This window comes from Lutzomyia longipalpis, chromosome 2 (genome assembly GCF_024334085.1).
Source record: "Lutzomyia longipalpis isolate SR_M1_2022 chromosome 2, ASM2433408v1".
Taxonomy (NCBI): domain Eukaryota; kingdom Metazoa; phylum Arthropoda; class Insecta; order Diptera; family Psychodidae; genus Lutzomyia; species Lutzomyia longipalpis.
In genome coordinates, this window is record NC_074708.1 from 24,345,000 (window position 1) to 24,362,660 (window position 17,661).

General features: G+C 34.6%; 2 protein-coding genes across 3 annotated transcripts in view; both read right to left on the reverse strand.

Annotated features, from left to right (window-relative positions):
• The window catches only part of LOC129789572 (uncharacterized), a 656,748-nt gene that overhangs the window by 503,381 nt on the left and 135,706 nt on the right, over positions 1-17,661 (reverse strand). The gene's annotated exons all lie outside the window — the stretch shown is intronic.
• Positions 1-17,661, reverse strand: part of LOC129789270 (homeobox protein B-H1-like) — a 34,874-nt gene that overhangs the window by 6,798 nt on the left and 10,415 nt on the right. Inside the window, exon 3 of the mRNA XM_055825922.1 lies at positions 3,844-4,072. Within this exon, the coding sequence (XP_055681897.1) occupies positions 3,844-4,072 (229 nt within the window). The remainder of the gene's footprint in view (positions 1-3,843; positions 4,073-17,661) is intronic.

Sequence of the window (17,661 nt, forward strand, 5' to 3'; positions counted from 1 at the left end):
TCTAAACTAAAATTCTTAAATTCTCTGTAATAAAAACTCCCCCAGCTCACTGAAGATTATGCAGTGCGCACTGAAAGCTTTGAGGCTTATGTTGGGATTTTCTTGCTGAAAAATCTCCTTTTTTCTGGCGCTCACCGGACGGAGACCTTTTCTCCTTTTGACCTCTGATATTCCTAAAATTTCGCAAAAGAAGTTCAAAAACTCTTTCTTTAACCGAATCCATTTTACTTTAATGAAAATAAGAGTTTTTATGCTATTTTTTTATGCATTAAAGGGATTAAAGGCAACAAAGTAATATTTACGAGCATATATACTAAACATAGTACAGCGAATAAATTCCAGGCTAGGCGTTATTATAACAAAAATCAAATAGTTCCAATTAAAGAAAGTTTTCAAACTTCTTGTGAATTTATAGGAATTTTTATGTTTAAAATTGACTTTTCTATAAGATTTTTTTAAGGTAAGAATTTATGAATTATATCAAAAAATCGTGGACATATCAGGGTTAAGCTTTTTCTTAACAAACTTCACCATAAACTTCACTTTAAAAAAAAAGAAATAATTATAACTAATAAAAATAAATAAAGACCAAAAAAAGTTCAAAAAAAAAAGCTTAAGAAAAATATCTTAATGCACCTCTAGCTCAACATTAAATTCATGTAAATTATTTTTTAAACGAATTTATAAACTGCTAAATGGTTAAAGAGAATTCATTGTGGCTTCTAGGAACAATTTTAAAACCATTATGCTTTATGCAATGATTTTAGAGCACCATAAGTGGATAAATTGAATTACACCTCTGCTGCAACGACTGTTTTTTTTCGTTGTTGTTGCAATGATCTGTGTAAAAGCAACATTGCGAGGGCCCTAAAGGGTTACAATTTCGAGACATTTGCGTGCCAGAGCGGACAACATTTGGCCGGTGTCATTGGTGTGTGAATGCCGTATTCCTTGAGGAGCGAAAGAGTCTGGGAATGAGTTGCATGTTCGGAAGTAATTGATCTCACCCGCTCAAGGGAGGGACGTCGTGTAATTACGCTCTCTGCAGTTTGAGGTATCGAACCTTTTGGGTTTGCTGTTGCAGAAAGAGGCGCCACAGCAGTTGCAATTTCTGCCCATTTATGGTAGACTAGGAAAGAAAGAAAAAATGTTGGCTGATGGTGTGCGGGAGGGACAAGAGGGAGGATGTAGAGAGAAAGATGCTGAAGATCGAGCTCATTACCTCCATTTAGGATGTCTAACCGAGGTAGAGCGATGCCGAAAGTGGGCTGTGTGAAGAAGATTAAGTCCATTGGCGCCGGAAACCGACTCAGCACTTTTGTTTGGCGTTTGTAATTTCAATGGATAAAACAGTCGGTAAATTAAATGATTTTCTCCTGCGCTATGCCTTTCATCAAGGACCCATGCCGACGGTGTTTCCTCCCTCATGGTACAGTCAATTATATATTTTTTAGCCTCTAACAAATTTTCCCTCAGCAGCAGCCCTTTTTGCATCCTCTACTCCCCATTATTTGCTCCACTAACCAGCGATCAGCTGCATAGGGATCTGAACGTCCTCCCGGTTCAGGAGGAGATAGCTGAGGTCAGTAGCCGCTACAGAGAGCGACTGCTTGGGCATGAAAATGACCTCGCTGGGCAGCTGGCGATTGACGATGGAAAGCCGAGAAGGCTTAGGAAGGTGAAGCCTTCCGACCTCTTTACCCCGTTGTGATCGGTGTGCTCTAGTTTTATGGTTTTTCCCCGACGTTAAACCATCATGTCTCTCTTTTTATTGTCTTGTATTAAAGTTTATTGTACCCTCTTGTGCAGATCGCTTTATTAAATACGTTAAAAAAAAAATTATTTGCTCCATGACTTTGGCTAAGCTTATGTCGCGAAGGACATTGTTGCGGAAGAACATGCGGAAATGCGAAGAGCATTTTCCGGTGACAAATTTCACGAGATTTCCTTTCATCCACATTAAATAACCATCAATCGCGCGCGAAGGTGGTATGCGAAGCTCCTCCTGGTTAGAAGCATGTGGCCAAGAGAGAGAGAAGTCATGGGACTCCCAGCGAGTCTAATTCAGCGTGTCGGCTGAATATAAAAGTCCATTGTGTAACTATTTGGAGAACGAATGTGTGCGCGGCCAAACAAGAAATGGTCGAGGAGGTGAGCACACGATTTGTGAACAAATTGTTTTAAAAACACTCGGGCGAATGATGGTTTTTTTCTGAAACCAATTGGGCATGACTTGGCAGAATGCCCCACACAAGATGGTTGTGAGACCCATCGAAATGTGTGAGGAATTGATTTTCGGCTATGCCATCAAAAGGATCCTCTCATACGTTGTCCAGGTCATCTTCCTCGCACGAAACACAAGAAGGTCTACTTAACACAAATTACTCGCCAAGATATGGTTTTAATGACTAGTTTACTTTTTTCGTTACTTGATTACACACCCCGGAGACCATGACAGAGATAACCCAAACCGCGCTCAGCTCATTCACACACCAGATAAAAAAATCAGCTTCCACGCAGCATCTTTCAAGACGGCAGCAGGAAGACTTAAGACACAAAAACAGCCCTTTTCTACTTTTTTTTTTCATTCCTAATCAATCTCCTGCTCAGCTCAAAAGAATTTCATCTCGTCTGGAAGCTCACTCAACGGGATCATTAATAAATTCTCAAATTGAAATTCTCTCGCTAAGCAAAATGCTTTATAAAAATTTCCATCACGCTCATTTCTTGCTCGATTTATTTGTATAAAGACTTGGTTTAGTTTTAGAAGAGGAAAAGGAGAAAAAAAGATTTCTCTAAAGGAAGCATTTTAGATAGATAAAAAGACAATCGAGACTTTGTTGTGGAGACCATGTTAAATTAATCGTTGAAAATTCATCGATTGTGTGTTAAAGTGGCTGGAACTGTGTGGACCAAAAAGTGATGTGATTTCATGCATCATCACAAAGTTCTATTTCTTTTCAGAGAAAGAATTTCTCGTGTTTAGTATTGCGCTAAAATGGGAAAAAACAAATAAAAAGAAGCTCAAAGTAATCGAAATTGGGGAATGATTGGACTTCTGTTAACGATTAGATGCTAAACTGAATTGTTAACCCTTTCATGACTGAAACGTTACTTTAAAAAAATCATTTAAAGACAGTTCTATGTTTACTTTAAAGATGAATCAGAATTCTTTCAGATAAAACCAAAAATATTCTCTAAACCTCTTTTTTAAGGACATTTCTTTAAGGATTTTCTTTGATCCTCCTCATAAATAAGTGAGATGTATTCAAAGAATAAACCCCCTAATTTTTCGCATGAATTTTCTTAAATTCATTATAATTGAAAGTCATTAAAGAGCTCACTATTATAGCCATAAGATGTACAAAAGCTATTTATTGCCTTGTTTCGGAGATTGCAGCATTGACAAGGTCCATTCTTTGGCACTCTCGACAAGGTTCTCGTCCACAAAAATTCATCTTCATGGATTTTTGGGTAAATTAGTCACGGCATCGAGAAGAGGTGCCTAACTAGAAACAATCACTGTCTATCTAATTTTCATTTTTTTCCATCCAACATCAAGAGTGTGTCCAAAAAAACGAAAAGTTGCAGAAGAAAAATCCACAAGATGACGAGACGCAACCACCAAGTAATGAGATTCTGATCCATTGAGACTCATTGTGTGGTTTAAAGAGGATTTTCATGCTTTCATTTGGATGGACGCGCTAAAAGAGTGTGGTGTGTCAGTGTTTTACGGATTAAGGCGCAAAATCGACATTGGGCCAAACAATAAAATAAAAAAATCGAAATAAGAAGTGAAGGGATTGGTTTCACAAGAGGCTCGTTCACAAAAGGGTCTCTCACCTTCGATTTTGGTACCACGTCTTCACTTGTGTGTCACTCAGTCCCAGTTTATTTGCCAACTCCATGCGATCCTGAACACTTAAGTACTTTTGTCGTTCAAAACTCTTCTCCAGTGTCTGTAGTTGATGATCTGTAAATGCTGTTCGTGCCTTCCGTTGCTTTTTACTCAATCCCGACGAGCTCCCCATGCCCATTCCACTTTTTATGCTCCCATCATCATCTTTGGCACCTATACCGAGAATAACGAAAGAAAATGGCATTAAACATCATTAATTTCTTCATGCCCAAACACCTAAATCAAACTTATTCACATACATATGTATGTGCGCTCTTTGTCACTCCCTATATTATGTACAAGAAGTACACCCCCCACTGACTTCCTGGACAATGAAAAGTATCTCAAATAAATGCTCTCTCAGCTGAATTCACATCATGAGTGTTTAGCGTTAGTTGACATTCAACTCTATTAAATATCGTGACATGACAAATTCTTTTTTATCGTTTGAATTATTAATTGTCTTCTATATGCTGTTGCCTTTATATTCTCTCTCCTTTACATATAGTGAGCGTTTAATAGGCAATTTTTCCTCTCTTTTGCAAAAAAAAAAAGAATTTAAATTTCATGAAAATTTAGCTGAAAATTAATTGGAAATTTTTTAAATTGAAAAGAATAAATCAAAATAAACCTTACAGTGTACAGTTTTTTTTTTAACCCTGATAAAGGGTCCCAAATGATCCGAATTATCAATTATCAAAAAAAATAAAATTAAAATTATTAAAATTATATAATTACGAGATCTTAAAATTTTCCAAATTCATCTCAATTTCTTTTAATGTTATTTGAATTAAAAATCTGACAGTACTCGGATTTTGACAGCTGTCAAATTTATTATGTCGAAATTATGGAGATAGTTATGACTTTTCTAGGCATTCTAGGGTAATATTTTTTACTAGAGTTAATGATCAAAACAGAATATATAAAGAACGATACAGATCAGGCGGATGGCAACACCTTTAAAATACATGTAACTTCGTGAGGCAATTTGACAGTTCAGCAAAGCAAATGTATGGAAAATTTTTCGATTTTTTACCAATTCGCGAAATTCTTTTTCACTTTTCGTACATTAATAGGTCAATCCTAAGCGAATTAAATGTAGTTTCAATTGCAAATGGAATTGTGCAAATTAATCCCTTCCTCTGATCGGAAGAGACCGCTGCCTCACTATTTTTGGAGTGTCCCATCCGCCTGATACAGATACATTTCCTATCTGTTAATACGGTATGTCAAGTAACTGCCAAAAAAAATTTATAAACGAAAGATTTGAATGAAAGATTTCAGTGAAATCAATGAAATTTTCAATCACTATTAACTACATATTAAGTTGTTTGTGATAGAGTTGTAGTGTTTCTCTGGGTATTCCAAAGCCCAAATGGGATCATATAAATTGCTTATATTTTTTCAAACAATTATAACTGAAAATTGACGGTAATATGTTGCCTGTTCTCATTTATTTTATTAACAGCACGTCAATCGTTCTCTAACACACTGTATGGCTCCTGTTGATCTCTCGTATGAACTACCGAAAAATTAATAGTGAGAAATCTATAATAATATAGTTGTTGCCGAGAGTAATGACTACCGAACAATGAATCTTCCCCATCGTTTTCCCGGAGAGCACTACATATAGGTATACGTATTATGTGGATGGAGGCACTAAATGAGGTCGTGCGTTTGGAGTTTTGAGAGGCACATTACGGGCATTAACACAGGCGCGAGTGTAAAAAAAAATGTCGGTGCGAAGAATGAATTCGTCAATGTAAATTTATCGTCACTTTAGAAGGCATCTGGATCGTGACTAAGGTAAATTTTGCATTATTTTCCCACCAAAGGGGGCCCCATGAGCGCGGTCCTTTATTCCCCCTTCGAAAGTGCGAATTGTCACAACAGTAAATTTTAAATTAATTAAAATAGACACATTTTAGCAGCAACACCATGACACGGCAAAATACCATCTCGATGGCGTTTTTATGGCTCATAGTAGCCACCAAGAATCGATTAATGCTGCATTTTATATATTGAATAAAAGAGGTGTAACAATATATGAAATAATAATTACATCCCCCATTCAGCCTCTTCTTGCACACAACAAACTCATGCCCTCAAATCATTCAACACTCTCATGGGGACTTTTCAATGACAAACCTCAAGTACATTGCATGAAAATTCCATGCAAAATTGAACATTTTAAGATGTAGCAAAATACTGCATATCATTCGCGTCATTCATTTCTCTTTTTTTTTATCTTAAAAAAAAAGAAAGAAACAGCAGAAAAGAAGTACTATTGTTACACCAAAATGGCATTCGTCGTGAATAAAGTCTCTTTTTTTGTGAGTTTGTGTATACCTGGAATCTTCATTTAAAAAGCAAAGAGAGCAACATTTTTATATGTACATATAATACAAAATTAACGGATAAATGTTAAAATTACACGAGTTAACATTTGTAACTTTTAATATAAAATGCAAATTGCCGCAATTATTGTCATGTTCTCTCACCCCTTCACTTCATTATCATTGTGATTTTTTTCTTACTACAAATAGTGCAAAAAGTTGACTCTCATCAAGGTAATTGAATTTGTCTTTGTCAAATTTGTGTGACAAATAAACATATTTATGGCATTTTACATTCCACTCTGGTGAATTTATGTCTTCGTTATGCTAAGAGAAATATATATTTTGTAACATTAAACCCGTTGCAGTTATATAAAAATAGTTTTTCTATTGATTTTAGTTTATTTATTAACAATAAATTGGAGTTATGTAGGAGTTTAAATCGATGACTTGATGATTTAGTAAAAATATTTTAAAGATTTTTCTATATTCTGCTTCAAGAACTGACTTTGGAGTGATTTTTGTATAAATAAGAAAACTTAATCATTAAGAAAATCTTGAGAAATTTCAATGAAATTAATTTAAAGAATTCTTAAATTGTATTTTTTCTCAATCCTCAATGGACCAAAATTACATCTTCTTTATGTACGTGGACACAATACAACAAAGTCTCAAGATTTTTCATCTTTTACCAAGAATTCCCTTGATAAAGTCAAAGAAAAAAATCTCTTTAAATTTTCGTGCAATTTAGCATTACAACTGAACGTCCACCACTGTGGCAATTTGTGGCCGTCTCAATGCCCATTTCCCGGAATACCCAACGTGCTAATTAAAAGGTAAATTGCTTCCAGTGTTGGGTTCTCTTTACCAATGACTTCACTGCAATCAATGCCATGCAATCTCTGCCCTTTTTTGCAAAAGCCTAATTGGAGTAAATTTTTCTTGACATTGACAAAGATTTCAGGTGAGTCTCGCGTGCCGCCCTATACACCGCCACCAGGATGTATGGCCATGCAGGGTGATTTTCTGATATTCCATCTGTGATGTAAATTACAGTGTGAGCATTTTTTTGTGTGAATGGAAAAGTGTTTTGCGGTGGGTGACGTCAATGAGACTCAAAAGGGGAATGTTGTGTGCATGCTCCTTTGGTGTATGAGAGAATGGGGACAAAAAGGCTACCGGAACTTCCTCATCAGGAGACTCAAAGGCGAAGAAGTCAGGAGAAATGGCACATCGTTTTTTCTCGCATGGTTGACAGAGTGAAAATTTTGCTTTTGTCAACCATCCCTAAGTGCGGGGGTAGGAGCTTAGACATATATATGTAGGTATGTAGTTCAATGTGAGCAATCCCCTTCAATTTGGGGCAAAGGTAAAGGAGGAATATAGTCTTTATCAAATGGAAAACCATCAAATTGACCCCCTAAGTCGCCTTTGTGTGATTCGCACATTTTTCTAGCTGGGAAAACTGAGGGTGAAAATTTGTGTCAAGTAGGGCAACTTTCGCACACAAGGTTTTTTATACGTTTTTTTCTTTCTTTTCCTTTTACTTCCGCACCTCCCCAACCACGATGGGGGTTTCGCATCGTTGGCGCGAAAATGGAAGCGAGATTTCTCCGTATATAAACACAAGTGTTTTGGGATGCTGCGCATCTCTGATCTCATGCACACACACAATGTAATGGGCATAGAGAAGACAAGAGAGCTATACACCGGTCCCTGGGTTTGCTTGTACTCAAGATTGGATGAAGTGCCATCAAACCACGCCTGTCTCTTATCCCTCCCATATTCTTCGGCGCGCTCACATTTTACATACAAACATACATATTGCCTCTCAGATTGCGCGCATTCGACACAAAACTCTTATTATTTGGCGCCCCCTCGAACGCTCCAGCTATTTGTTTTCCGGGCATCCTATTGTCTTGTCACACAAGGGGACAAGAGTGTATGTACTCTCCTCTTGAGCACCACCAGCGACTCGAAACGCCTGCGCTCAGAGCATTTTCGAATTACATATAAATTCCGTAGCAGCAAAGAGAGAAGAAAAAAAATGGCGAGACGCCACTTTAATTCCTCTCGACGGGAATTTAAATTTATGACAAAATTATAATTAACTCACAACAATAAAATGCTTATGCTTTTGTGAATAAATTACATCAAACTCCTCTTGCACCTCCATAGAGACACACTCATACCCGTTGAATCTGGAATGCGGAGGAATTTCCAAAGGAATGGGATATTTATTACATTAACTTGCACAGGAATGCATGTAGTTTGAAATATATTTTTCTAATTAATTAATAATTATTTTTTTGTTGGAAATATTTCTACATTTTTTTCCATTAAAAAGGGTCTATTAAAAATTTAAAAGGTTAAAAATATTTTAATTTATTTAGCTGTGATAGAGGGTGAAAATATCTTACAAAATTATTGCAAAAGACCAGAGTTTCTCAATCTCTTTTTTATTTTTATCGCAAAACATATTTATGTGAATTTTCGGATATATTTCCAAATATCTAATTAAGACTGCGCATTGTGTGCCTTTGGAGTAATTTAATTGAAATTAGTTGATGAAGACAAAAAACCAACGTAACGTATATCAACCTGAAAAGTCGTTGAACGTTTCCCATGTCGAGATGAGGAAAAAGTTTTACAAAAATCTCCCTTCCTTCCCCCCTCGAAAAAAATCACATTACGCAATTTGTTAATTTAATGTCAAGTTAGTGAGACATATTTAGCGAAACATTCATTGGAAATTTCCGCGCAATTTTCACATACAAATAGCAAAATATGTTTATATGTTTTTTTCTCTCTCTCTATCTTTCATTTATTGTCGGGAGAATAAAAAAAATAAACGATAGTTTTTCGAACTAGAAATATATGCAATTAAATTCATAGTCATTTTTTCTACTTTTATATATAATACAAAAAAAACGTAAAACAAACTCTGAAAACTACACTCATAAAGCAAATCAGAGGAAAAAAACCATATATGAGAGAAAGAAAATTTTATGACCCTCTGTCATGCAATGTACAGTGTCACAGAAATTTCATTTGTATATAAAATCGAAATTAAAATATTAATCTTCTATTACGGAGAAGTTATTATGCCCAATTAAAACACATTAGTTGTGTATGTACAATTGCATGGAGTAATTTGTGAAATGTTTTGCTGTCCTTTCAATGACAAATCTGATGCGGTCTACATGCAACACGTTTAACCCCTTTTGGCTCAAGGATGGGGTTGATGCAGTACTCTGAACGGAAAAAAAAATCAATTTTCTAAATAATGATTTTCCGCTATGAGAATTTTTCGCATTTTAACATGGTTCAGTATTCGTGTTTGTGAGCTTTAAAGGAAAAAAAAAAACAGGGAAAACATTAACAGAAATGACAATAAAATGTACTAAAATATGTGTGCAGCTAATTTTTTTCATTTCACACGCGAGATTTGTTGATGGAAAACGTCTGCAATTGCAGACCCGTTTTTTTCTACTTTAACCCACACACATCAACTTCTCGTAATATTTATAATGCTCTCCAAAATTGACTCACTTACTTTATTGCACCAACAAAGGCAACATTACCTAGAGTGCGCGGGAGGGAAAAGAGATTGATTAAGAAGAGGGAAGTCATGTAGGTAATCTCTTATAAAAATCATCAACAGTTATGTAGAATATCTGACGTATTTATTATTAATTAAGGAAAAAGACGATGATGGTAGTGAGGGAGATGAGAAATGAGAAAAAGCTCGTTGATTAACTTATCATTTTGCTTTTGTAATTAACAGTAACGAATAGTTCTTCAGTGAAACATCTTCACGAAAAAAAATCCAGACTTAAATTATTATTTATGAAACACAAAATACTGAACAACAAAAGAGAGTTAATAGACTGAGAACAATATGAATTATTATATTGTTCCATTACACATTTTTTCGTTACCTGTGCACGGTAGACAATCGTCGTAAAACCAACATACCACTTTTTTGTTGTTGTTACTACTTCTCTTAATAGAAGGTAATGTACTAACTACACGACATAATTAATTTGTTTGCTTTAGAAAGAAGTATCTCACTTATTTGGCAAAATTGCTCCATTTTCTTTTGCAGAAGTTGTAACACAAAAAAAAAGAAATTCTTCACAATTGTTCTCAATTAAGGTTTCTTGAATGGGTGCTACCGTTCAATTTCCCGTGAAATTTTTAAAATCTTTCAAATATAACAAACTGGAACGATCTCTTTAAATTCATTTTAATGCGCTATAAAGGAATTATTTCATACTGAATTACTAGGGAGAAGGCCTAATTGATTTAATTCTTATTAATTTATCAATAATAATTATTAGTTGTTGTTATAAATGCGAGAAAAAATCGAGAAAAATGTCTTATTTCCGAAGCACAAGAGTCATGAATATTTGCAAAAAATATTCCTTAGAAACTTCTAAGAACAATAGTGCATGGTTTGAATCCATTTTTTAAAAGAAAGAAAAGATTCCTATTTCAGAACTAAAAAAAATACGTTAGTAAAGATCTAAAACTTTTTTCTTCAATTTTTCATACATAGAACGGCATAAGAAATGTAAGAAATGAAAAAAAAATTCTACGCCATTCTGTAAAGCATTAAATCAATATTTTAAACTTTTCTTTAGCAGAGGATTTTTTCTTCGTAAAAAACGTTTGCAAATAAATTAATCTTTTATCTAATAAAAAGCCATAAGCCACAAAAATTCAGAATGTTCTTAAAATTGTCTATAAGAAGAATTTTTGCCAATGAACATGATTCAAAAATAAGTCATTTCTCTCAAACTTTTCAACGACTACATTACTTTTCCACCTCAAACATTTTCCTGTTTAGTTTTTCCGCTATTACATAAATTAACAGAATATATACATAAACTCTAAAATCAAATACTTTAATGATATTGAAGATACTTAAGTTAAACTAAAGAAGAATTTATTTAAAAAACAAATGCTTTACTTGAATATTCTGCAAATTACTTGTTTATTCTTCCGGAAAAAAGAAACAGTGGTCAGTGGATAAATGAGTGCAACCAGGAAGAATGCCCGATGTGCATTTGCATCCAGAACATATTGTGCCAGAGCAAAGTGGTGTAGTTTTGTGGCTGAGTGTGCATGTTAGACTTAGTGGTTCAGTGCTCCTCTTTTGTTAGTAATTAAGTTTTCCAGAGATCTTCATTTATGATAATTGCTCAAAGTTGAAAAGTTGTTGTGTTATATGAAAGCGCAATGCACACGGTTTGTTTTCTTTCTGGTGCATTTAATAATGTTTTATGTATATAAAAATATGCTGCGAGAGGAAGCACACAAAAAGACTGCGAGACTCTATGGGGAGTGAGGAAAAAAAACTCCAGAGAACTTTTTTACAAAAATTAGCATTAATTTATCCAACTGATGACGAGTAGAATTAATTCTATATAGTTCTTTTCTAAAATGAAAATTTTATAATTCACCGTGGCATTAATGTATGAAGGTGTTAAGGATATTTATTGGACTGCGTGTAGAATAACTTTTTTTTAGGGTAGAAGAGGGGGCGTATAAATGCGGCTAAAAGACAAGAGCAATAAAAATTCAAATGAATGCCACACCGGAAGTACATTTAGACGATGTCTAAATGTAGAAATTATCAACTCCAGTAATTACACCATCATAATTATATGGCAGCTTAACAATTTTTTTATACGAAATTAATGCTAATTTCGCCACTTTATAACTAGGTACATTTTGTTGAAAAAAAAAGCCCACAAAAATCCATGTAATCTCACAGATATATCATTTTGTCCAGCAACAACAAAGTTCCAGCAATTACAAAATGATTGTTAGAACCTCTAGAATAGGGAATTTATTGTTATGCAAAATCGTGTAATTTTATAGTTGATGTCGAAATATTGGCGATGCTCTAAAGGCTTTAACATAAAATGTTCAAATTTCAGGAATTTTTAGAGCTTTAAAAACATGTTGAAGGCTCTTTTCTAACGAATCAAAGTGTTTGAAATTTAAAAATATTTCTTAGTATAAAATTTTTTATTTCAGGCAATAAACCTCTTAAAAAACAATTGAATAAAAATACAATTAATTATCGATAGAGAAATCTTTCATATCAAAATGATGATCAAAAAGATATTTTTGATATCAAAAAAAATAAAAATAAAAAGAACAAAAAGGGGGCCAAACGCGCAAGGGAAGGGTGGGTTTGCATTTAAGTCTTTATGGTCATGGAATCGGTGTAATTGTACCTCCACCCGCACCGTCACAATTTTCCGATTAATCTTTTTCTCCCTTGACACAAATTGGATCGCGTGATGTAACATTTCTCATAATGTTATCGTGTTGTACATAGTACATATATTGTGGTTTATAACCGGTGCTGGATGTATGAGTTATTGCTCATTTTAAATCGTAATAACCGATCAACGATCATAAACTGAGTAAATGATTTTTAAAATAAATATTAGCCATAATGGGATGTACTGTGATTTAACATTTTCATGTCTGTCTGGACTTCACCTGCGTGGGTAAAAGACGGTGGAGGAGAGGGAGGCAGTTGTGCCGCCATCATTAATAATTTTCCACAAGAATTGCCCGACTGTTGCGGTTAGCAATTGCTTATCACAGAATTTATGGTAACAAAGCTACAATTTCCTCCCTCGCAGTGCAGTGGCATAACCCAGCACGCGGAGGGGAGTCTATTAAGGTGAATTCCGACTCCATTTCGTTCACTGGTGCAGAGAAATTCAAAAACAAAAATCCAAAGACATCCAAAGGAAAACTTGGACAGGTGTGCGCCACTGCCGAAAAAAGGGCAAACCAAAAAAAAAGAAACCACACGATTCTTATCACAACCAACATATGTTTCTAAGCGGCCAAAAATAAAAATATAATTAAATCGCTAATTATTTTTACTGCATTCTCTTGGTGAGACTCCCCTCGGAGTTTTTCTTTTAGTGTTCTCAACGTATTCCTTCACCTCGAAAAGATATTCAAAAGAGATGATGAAAAAAACAGTAAAACCTCTTGCTTAATCGGAATAGTTAGCAACTATCAGACATTGTAACTTAATTAATTAATTAAGATTATTCTTAGCACGTTTTGTACTCCGTCATGCCTCAATTACCCCAAAGCACTCTCCATACTTGTCTGAATATAATTTTATGATTTTCTCAACTATAACATGGAGCATTTTTTGCGGCAAAACATTTAAATTTTTAGCATATCAGAATTTCCGAATGGCGTGTTCTTTTTGCAAGAAGCGAATCTACTTTTATATGGAAGGAATTCCCATTCACAATTTATGCATTTTAAGGAAAATGCCTGGTGTACGCGTCTTCTTTATCTTAAATTGTTAAACCTTTAGACAATTACAGAAGCAGAGGCGCCAGATATGCACTAAATCTCAATCTTTGTATGCATATATTTAAGTTTAAATTAAAGTGAATGCATAGGCGTTTCCATTGAAAATTTATTACTTTTTTAAAGAAAAGTTTTAACCATAGACTCGTGAGCATCAAGCCATTTCATCTGATTTTCTAACTAATTCTAAGCTCAAGTGAATACGCCAAATAAAAACTAATTTTCTGCTTTTCTTTTAAAACAGAAAAAGAACAAAAAGACTTTAACCGCTAGAGGGCTAAATACCCCAGTTGGGGACATCTAGCGTTCAAATAAATTAACAAGATTCCACTAAATAGCCGTTAAGTGAAATCGCGTGCTAGAATAATAAATCCATATCTCTGGGAAATCCAAAAGCTTCGTGGAAGCCAAATAAAAATTTTCACTTTACTTTTCCACCGAAGCCCCCCTTTTCATTGTGCACACTGTGTGGAATTTATCTTTGGAATTTATGCTCATAATTTTTCTGCGCACTTGTTTAGCAAACTTCTCGGGAGAATTGTTCTTTGGTGCGCACAGATGAATGTCTTATTCGTTAAACAGATGGAAGACATTCTTGTCAAGATGGAAGAAAAGTGAAAAGGATCAAAATGCAGTGTTTAGTGGCTGGAGAGACGTACAAACATAAAAGAGTTGAATTGTGACGCAAGTTGCATCAATGCTAATTCTCACGCAACCACAGCCCCTCAAGTGTAACACAACATGCAAAGACAGTGGAGTTTTTGCCTCCGGGACAAGGAATTAGGCAAAGGGCCTATATGTAGTATAAATTCTAACGATCGCGAAGGGGGAATGAAATGTGTCCAGATGAGAGATGTCTTGGACAGGGTAATGGGGCAATTTAGGGAAGACATTGTGGCTTTTATTTTGAAATTATTTAATTGTCCCCAAAATAGGTGAAGTTTCATCAAAATAAGATCATTCCTGAGATGTCTTGGAACACAAGGAATTATGTATAGTAAAAGGTATCTTAATATGTAAAGTTTAAGAAAGCAAAGGCCAAATAGTCTTAATGATGAGCCGAAAAAGAACGGCAGCAATTACACAAACGGAATTAATTGCAAAATTTATAAGAACGCGGTCGTCTATCAGGTCCGCACCAGAGTAATGGAATCTGGAACGAATTGTGGACACACCGTTGTTGGAAGCTTTCGTTGGTCAAGTTCCGCCCCTGAGCGCTCTCGATGTTGTATGTGGAGATGATACTAAAATGTTAATTTGAAAAAATGGTTGCGTAACGAACCGTGAAAGAGCGTTTTTAATATACAATTTAGAATTACATGCGCAATGTGAACAAACTTTATCTCTTCCAACTTCTTTAACGCTAAATGGGTAAATGCGATGAGCAACTTGCTTCACTTCTGATCACAATCATCGAGCAAAGAAAAACTATATACAATCTATGCCCCTAGTCTTTCTCGCTCATACTCAATGAATATTTATGGGAGTCATGTTCAGAAGCCACGAAAAAAAAAATGTTATTAATAAATTTGAAAGCCATTTAGATTTTCTCAGGAGAGAATGTTGGCAAAGAAAGCGCTCCCACATTGCCCCACCTTTATGTAACACTCCGCAGACCATCTTCATGAGATGATGTGTGAAAATTTGTCTTTCTTCTCCCAATTATTTTGACTAAATTCCACCAAGTCTGTCACCTCGTCCGCATATGTACCTATGTATGTATCCCACTGACCATTGTTAGTTAATACTCATTTTTTTTCTCTCTCTCGAATTATGTATACAAGTCAACTTAACCCGAGGGCGCCAGGTGAATACATACGCGGGAGGGGAGGGGGACGCGAGTGAGACTTGGTGGTTCAAAGTGCGGAAAGATTTATTAGCAAGATTGTGTACAAGTCGGATGGATAGATTGATACTGTGCCACGATGAAGTATACAATTTTAGCACACAAAATGCACAAACGACGAGAGAAATTCTCCCGCGTGGTCTTGTTACAACAATTACCCTCCCGAAAAAAAAGACAGAAAAAGACTCACAATTAGGAGGGCTTTTCTTGGCGCGGTGAGTCTTCGTTCACTTTTTAACAACTCGCTAATGTTGAAATTGGAAAGACTTCACCATGAAATTAATTGCTTATGAAATTACTCCTCTATGGAGTGAAAAATTGCAATTTACGTCTATCACTGTTCAATCTTCCCTTCATTGTCGGACCGAAGATTTTTTCAAGTAAATTCCTTTTATCTTAATCTACGATAGAGAGCACTTAAGAAGCGAAATCTCCATTAAATGTATCACTTTGTACATTTTTTACATTGGAAAAGAAATTATTAAATTCTTGCATTCATTGTTGCTGCACTGTGCTACAGTGATGGTGGAAAGAATAGGGGTAGATTTTGTTAAAATCTTTTCTTTTCTTTTCTAGCAACTGAAAAGTTGCTGTAAGATTTTGACAGGTGTGTTTAAATCGTTCTATTGTCGTTCTAGAAATGAAAAAAAAGGAAAAGAAAAATTTCTGAGGAGGCCTGGAAAAGTAATTTTCCTTCAAAAATGCGATTAAATGTAGAAACAAAATGTCAAAATCCTGTAAGATTTTTTCCGGAACACCAAAAATCTTATAAATGACGAATTGTAAGAAAAGAAAAGAAAAGATTTTTATCAGAATCTACTCCAATAAGAATTAAATCAAGAATGATTTAACTTAGAAAGTTCTTAGTGATGAAATAGAATTTTCGTTCAATTTATAAACCTCCATAATTTTAAATGGAGAATGTTTATAGAAAAACTATTATAAAAAATTTCCCTTTTAGAATAAACAACAATGTAAGATGACCTATTGTACAACTCTAAGTTACAAGTAAAGTTCTGAAATATTTCATTCTGTTTCTAAAACTATAGTTTCCTTCTCTAATTAATTATTGCAAAATATTTCCAATAATTCTCCTTTGATTTTCTTGTTTTTTTTACGGTATTAATTGATTTTTTTTGAAAGATTTTCCAACAGGATGTTTGACCCAATCGCAAACCAATCAATAAAAGTTTTCAATTTATTAATCGCTTATCGCATTCTAAAGCAAAAAAAAACGAAATCGATATAAACATTTACAAAAAGATACCAACATATTTCTTTTTTTTATACCTACATTGTAATGTGAATTACAGTTGTAAGGAAGAGAAAATTGGTTTGAAATAAAAATATTCTTGTTGGTTAATATATCTTCTAAACACGCAATTAAATACTTTTGTAGAAATTTAGCAAAAATAGAAAATTACCAAATGACCTCAAGGTGCCATTTATGTGCCTCTTTAAATTACTTTAAATTCAATATTTCTAAAAAGCTTTTTGCATGTACTTTTCCACATTGCTATTACTTTTTAATTTCAAAATCCACGTGTAGTCTTCTTCTTGAATTTATTTTGTCTTGAAATTAATTGTCCGACGATAAGTGGCCTTTTTTGTCCATTACATATAAATTATCATTTATTGCTATATATAATATATTGTATGTATGAATTGTACATTTTTTTTTCTTTCGACCAAACATCACCTTGATAGCTGTGAATGTGTGTTTCTTAATTGCAATTATTTCACCTATGTTGCCCAAAATAACAACAACAAAAAACCACCTATGAATTTCTAATTTTATTTTCCCATCTCAAATTCTCCTAATTAGCTCAACCACAAAAATCCTCCAATTAAATGGAGTGCTTTGCAGGTGAGATTGTTTGCGAGGTGGAAATGAGAGAAAAATATATAATACACGCACCACGCACGTTTATAGCCCTAATCGCAAATGATTTTATGGCTGCCAGATTAATATAATAAGTTTTTGAATGGGAAGTGGAGAAGAGAGTAAAAAAAATCATAAAACCGTATTAAAATTCTAATATTTAACACTTATTTATCGTAAGCTGTGTTGACCACAAAACGCCTACACGGTGTCTCTATATTTTTGCTCTCTTGCGCGCTCGGGCATTCCACAGACATCTCTATATAGTGCCCCAATACCACATAGCACTCCACCGCCCTCTTCCCGCACTGATCTTGGGGCACATCCAAGCGTC